This window comes from Oryzias melastigma, linkage group LG10 (assembly GCF_002922805.2).
Source record: "Oryzias melastigma strain HK-1 linkage group LG10, ASM292280v2, whole genome shotgun sequence".
Classification (NCBI taxonomy): domain Eukaryota; kingdom Metazoa; phylum Chordata; class Actinopteri; order Beloniformes; family Adrianichthyidae; genus Oryzias; species Oryzias melastigma.
In genome coordinates, this window is record NC_050521.1 from 4,042,106 (window position 1) to 4,048,225 (window position 6,120).

The 6,120-nt window shown below is 39.0% G+C and overlaps 1 protein-coding gene across 2 annotated transcripts in view; it reads right to left on the reverse strand.

The window, feature by feature from the left end:
• The window catches only part of mad2l2 (mitotic arrest deficient 2 like 2), a 28,872-nt gene extending 24,179 nt beyond the window's left edge, over window positions 1-4,693 (reverse strand). The window contains exons 1-5 of one of the 2 annotated variants that reach the window (XM_024261080.2): window positions 4,374-4,693; window positions 3,843-3,961; window positions 3,703-3,774; window positions 3,534-3,634; window positions 3,358-3,452 (exon numbers count right to left, since the gene is read on the reverse strand). In XM_024261080.2, the coding sequence (XP_024116848.1) occupies window positions 3,358-3,452; window positions 3,534-3,634; window positions 3,703-3,774; window positions 3,843-3,961; window positions 4,374-4,413 (427 nt within the window). In that variant the 5' untranslated portion in view covers window positions 4,414-4,693. Of the gene's footprint in view, window positions 1-3,357; window positions 3,453-3,533; window positions 3,635-3,702; window positions 3,775-3,842; window positions 3,962-4,207; window positions 4,232-4,373 lie in introns of those variants that run through there. The other variant, XM_024261081.2, reaches the window with a different exon arrangement.
• Window positions 4,694-6,120: the final 1,427 nt, after the last annotated feature.

The window sequence follows — 6,120 nt, forward strand, 5'->3', positions numbered from 1 at the left end:
GCCCTAATAGGAATATCTTTAGTTCAAAGATGTTATCAGAGTTTTGCTTTAATAATATGCCTCAGTGAGCAAATATTTTGAGTGTGTTTATATCTGCAAATAGCTTTTAAAATACTTTATACATGTTTTATTAAATGTATGTTTTAAAGCTTTAAAAAATACTTGCAGGCTTTTATTAAGTTTCTGTTGTTGATTCAGATTACCTCATTTGATTTAAGTCTTGTTTTAATGCCAGAAACAAATTAAGGAGAAAAGCTGCATGATTCATTAAAAGAAATAATAAACTATTGTCTTTATTTTAGTTAGAATATAGCTTAAAGACCTCAGGTTTAAAGATAATGAAGGTAAAGATGAGTGTTTTACATCCAGTCGCCGCACGAACCGATTAGTCGACTAATCGAAAAAAAATAATCGGAGATTAGTCGACTATTGAAATAATCATTTGTGGCAGCCCTACAGTCTATTTAGTTTAGCATCCATTTATTGTTTATATTATTTGATCAACTTTCTGCTTTTGTAAAATTACCGATATGTAGCCGAATGAGACAATTGTTCTGTGATATGGGCAATACACATTACATTTAAATTGAATTTAACATCCTCCAAAGAAAAAGCTACAGCAGAAGAACCTGCAGCAGTAGAAGAACAGAAGAACCTGCAGCATTAGAAAAACCTGCAGCAGCAGAAGAACCTGCAGCAGCAGAAGAACTTCCAGCAGCAGCAGAATAACAGAAGAACCTGTAGCAGCAGAAGAACCTGTAGCAGTAGAAAAACCTGCAGCTAGGGTTGGGCGATATGGGAATTTTCATATTGCGATCGTTTTTTTCATATTGTGCAATAACGATATTAAAAACGATATAAATCAAGTAACTATATTTGTCAAAGTAATCTTTATTGCAAACAGCTTTAGGACTTCAGATTTTTACACCTTAACTTTGCCCCCCCCCCATTAAATCTTAGTTAGTTCAAATTAAACTTTCATTATTTTTTTGTATTAACTGTAGTATTGAAACTAACTGTGAGGAACATTTAAATATTTCTAATAAATATTGCACAAAATTAACCCATAATGGTGTTTTTTTCAATAGGCTATACAGAATTTCTGATTTAATTTAATCTGACTGCAGCACATACAAGTTCCTTTCAAATTAAAATTAAGTCTTAAAAACATTGTTCTAAAGCAGCAAATATGTTGCAGTTATTTTTATATTATTTTCTAATTTCTTCTGAACATAAACTATAGGTACTGCTGTGCAGCAGAAGATAATAAAATGTAAACTTAATCTTAAAATAAACAGTTCTGGTAATGATTTAATCATCATTTCACTCAGTCATCTGACATGTGTACATGTTGGAGGATTGATCAAACACATAAGATCTCTTCATTTAGTGTCATGTCAGGAGTCGTTAAAAACAAGTTTATTTTACTATTATTAGATCACCTCATTAAGAAATGAGCATAAACGACACAAATGTAACTAACAAATTCATTATTGATACATAATAAAACAACAAATTATTCTAATTCGAAGCTCTATTTGTTAATATTTTAACAAAACCCTCAAACTCATCACAACTCCAGAACCACAGTCGAGTCACCACCTTTGCCGCCCTTTTCGGGGGGTTTCTCCCATGTTCATTTAAAACGAAAGTTTATCGCAATAGACTCATTTCACTATCGAAAAAAAGTAATATTGCAATAAAGATAATTATCGTTTTATCGCCCAGCCCTATACCTGCAGCAGTAGAAGAACAGAAGAACCTGCAGCAGCAACAGAACCTGCAGCAGCAGAAGAATTAGCAGCATTTTTGCAACGCATTGTCTAATAGTAAGAAATGGAATGCCTAATATGTTAATTGTGTCATATTTAGTGTTAAATCCTGCAAGTGAATAATTGAGATTGTATAAAAAGTGTGTTAGTATGTTCTAAATACCCAGCTTTGTGTTTGTTCCAGATAGATGTTTTTGTTATCTGTATTTTGAATTATGTGATAATGCATGTTATGTGAATTATAGACATTGAAGGGTTAACTTTTTTATTGAAGATTTTGGTTCCATGTGTATAATGTGTGTTTTCTAAGATAGTTTATTGTCTAGCAACCACTGAACTTGTTCTAGAATTAATTCGTTATCCCATTATAGATTATGTTGAGAGAAGCACATCACTGTGTTTGTTTTCACCAGATCTTTCGAAATCTCTGGGTTCTGTGTACATCACTCTTTCAGTGTGATCTGCACCTGTGGTCTGTTTTAAATGTTACTGTCATCTGTCTGTGGTGCAGTTTGAGCTCTAACCATAGAGGGGGGAAATAAAAATGAAACTGGAGGATCGTTATATTATTTTCTTGATGAAAATAAGAAAAACATCATAAGCACATGAAGCTAGAGCGGTCCTGCGTGCTACAATGGCACTTGTGGTGGCTCTCCGGGCTGCTAGGCAGCTAACAACCGGCAGGCAACCAGAGCGAGCTCCGCTGCCCAGGGACCCAAAGTCTGGCTATTAGCTCTGCCGGGGGAGTGGAGCTCACTAGCTTGCTAAGCTCTCCAGCGGGCAGCTGACTAGCGTAGCCGTCCATCCAACTCAGTGAGCTCTGTAACGGGCTGACAATCTATCCAGGGTGTATCTCGCCTTCGCCTAACAGTAACTGGGACAGTTTCTGGGAACCTAGCACACCGCGTCAAGCTTGCCACAGCAGATTGCGTCTTCACATTGACTTAACATTGTGACGTGACGCCTTCGACGTGCTCGGTGTGAATGCACCATAAGAAGTTGTTCTTTTGTAGAGTTTTTATTGAACACCATTTAAGTTTATTTGTTGTTCTGAATTCTCCATCTCGTTACAAAATATCACAGCTTGATTTAAACTTAGGTTTAAATTTAAGTTTTGTTTATTTAAATAGCGCCTTCAAATGGCCATTGGCCAAACAAGGCGCTGTACATTAAAAGAACAATTAAAAAAAACAGTTCTTAATGATAGTTTCTTTCAATCCAGTCATTTTTTAAAATAATATTTTGGTATTTATTGATAATCTTAATCAGATTAGAATAATTTTCATTAGTACAGATGTCTTCATTTCCTATTTTAAATGGTTTTCTGTAGTAATGTTTGTGAATATTTTGAGGAGTCTAAAGGAAATCCTTGTATTATGATCTTCTCTCTCAGGCCATATTTTTTAATGTCTTCATTAGTTTATTTAATGTTTTTTTCATAGTCGTGAGTTAATTGGGCGAGGGGGGTTCCTTAGTTTGGTATTGAGATGATAATCCCATAGCCTTTTGTGGAGCAAAACTTCAATGTCAAACATATGACACTATAATCTCTGCTTTCCTCCCTTCCCGACTGTAGGAATCTTACCTGGGGGGTTACTGGTTAGGACAGCATCACACACGCTGATCTTCAGGATGAAGGCCCTCAGCAGCTGCTCCACATGTGACAGCAGAGAGTCCGAGCTGTGGTGAGCAAACGGCAGACGTCACCATCAGAGATGGGCCGTGGCTTCAGCGGCAGAAGAAAAGGTAAAAAAAAAAAACCTGATGGAGAGGAGGGGGGGCTGGCAGATTTCAAAGACAAATCTCTCAACAGGACGATGGTCTTTGTCCACGATGACCACCACCACCTTCTCGGCATCATTCTAGAACGACAGGAGGATGTCACTGCTACCTGCACGCCGCAGTCTGGCTTCGTGCAGGACCCCCCTACCTTCTCAATGAGGGGCTTTATGCACAGCAAAGTGTCCTGGATGTACTGATTCAGATCCGGATGACAGGACATCTAGAAGTAGGAACCGAAACATCAATGAGGTCAGATACCAGACTTCCCAAAGAAGCAGCCGTCCGCACCTTCACAGGAATGTTGTACTTCTTTCTCTTCTGGAAAATCCCAGAAGGATAAACTTCACGGACGTAGAGAATGAGATGAACAGCAACTTCCAGGAACTCGCAGAGAACATCAGCGACCACTGGAAAAAAGGCAGAACTGTTGAGACCTGACCCAACAGGGACCTGACCTGTTGAGACCTGACTTGTTGAAACCTGACCCAACAGGGACCTGACCTGTTGAAACCTGACTCAACAGGGTCCTGACTTGTTGAGACCTGACCTGCTGGTGTTGTGCTAAATTACGTTCCCCCTGCCAGATTGTGTCCCAGGTCTCAGACATATTGATTTGTTTTGCTATACTCATATTGTGGAAGATTACGACAGACTTCAAAGACGCGCGTCCCTGGCAGCTCCCGCGTCCAAAGACCTCCTGACCACCACGAATCCGAATCATTTAACATGCAGATCAGAAACAAACCAAGGCGGAGAGACGCCTTCAGAACCGTTCTGAAGAAAACAGGACAGGGTCGGGCAAGCTGTTTGGATCCATACCTCGTCCAAAGTTCAGGTCCTGGCGCGTTAAAGTTGTCATTCCACCGGTTCTGAAAACGGTAAAAAAAAAAAAAAAAAAAAAGGCTGCTCTTGTTTTCTTCGGTTCAGGTAAAACGGCGCGTGGTTCGCGTTTAAATTCGGTTGTTGCTTTCTTTACTCTACAGAACTACAGTAAAACATTTCTGTTCGTTAAAAAACACAACGACGCGCCAAAAAGGACTAGTTTTGCTCCCATTTCATCAAGAAAAAAAACACTTTTTTTCAGACTCTGCCTCACACACAAAACTGACGTCATAGTCGTCGCGCAAAGATTACGTCACTAAGAGCTAAAGCCATATGAGCTATGCAACCATACATGCCGCTGACACCGCTGTCAGTCAGTATCATAGACTGTATATAAAATAACTGGACAAAGCAAGCCCCCTACTTCCGTGTTCCATATAGGAAGTACCACTGGGTTGCAAAAAGGCCAAAGTCCCATTGACTTACATTGGGAAACAGACAGTTATTTCTCAGCCATTTTATATGTCAGAATCTGTCCGTTCTTACAACTTTGACAAATGTCTGTTCTGTACATTGTGCTTTTAACTGCAAATTTTTAGAGACCATTTTATTTGACATTTTTGGGTTTTATTATTAATTTTTAATATGAAGTCACTGTGTTTCCAGAGGAGCAAATTCTACCACAGCTCTTTCAATACTTGTCTAATGTTTTTATTTTGTATGATGTTGTTGTTCACACTGAAATGTTTGGAGTTGTGTGTATGTGTGAATGTAGCCACGCAGCCACTGGCACTGTGAAATCCAAGACAAATTTCCTTAGGGACAATAAAGTATATTTGATTTGATATTTGAATAATCATTCTTCCTCTGCTGCTTTCTGCTTAACTTCTTTTTTCTAATCCTAATTTTTTTTAAAGATTTTTTTTTCATTATCACCAGTTATTAGAGTTATAAATTGACCAATCAGATGGCTCAATAAGCGTTTGTGGGTCTGACGTCGAACGTGTGGGGGATTTGATTGACAGATGACGGGTAGCCAATGGGAGCAGACTTCATCAATGCGGTCGGTGAAGACCTTTTAACACCTACTTTACAATTCAACAATGTACCAATCATTGTCCTACTGTTGTTTTCCTCAATGGAATGTACCATGCAGCAGTTTAAAACAACAAGAGGAGCATGCTGTCGACATTTTTAGATGAGGATTTACTCTGTAGAAATAGATTTCACTCTGAGGTTATGTGCTTTGGACTTTTTTGTTTGTTTAACGTTCGTTTTTCTTTATTTCACTGTTTTGATTGTAGCTTATAAATTATAAGTTGCGTATATGCGCATAAAATCACCAACCAAAGTTTCATCTTCGCCGCACTTTTCCAGCTTCAGCCTGAATTAGACGCAGCCGTCTGAGGAGCGCGAGACAAACTTGAAAGGACCTGGTCGTATTTTCAAACAGAAAAAAGATCCAGCTGTTCACTTGTTAGGATGGTTATTTATTTTAAATACCGCTGAACGCGCTTCTCACGTGCATCTGATCAGACTGTAAACCTGCATGTGAAGTAATGCTGCTGCGGCTCGCGCGAGGGGGCCGCGCGCAGTTCGGGCACGGCGTCACCCAAATGCTCCTTTTATCTCCCGTGGTAGAGGCGTGGAAAGAGGTGGACGGTTGCAATAAACTCACTCCTGATTGGCGACAGTACTTCCTGTAGATTCCATGACTCAGATATGACTCAGACCAATCGCTGAA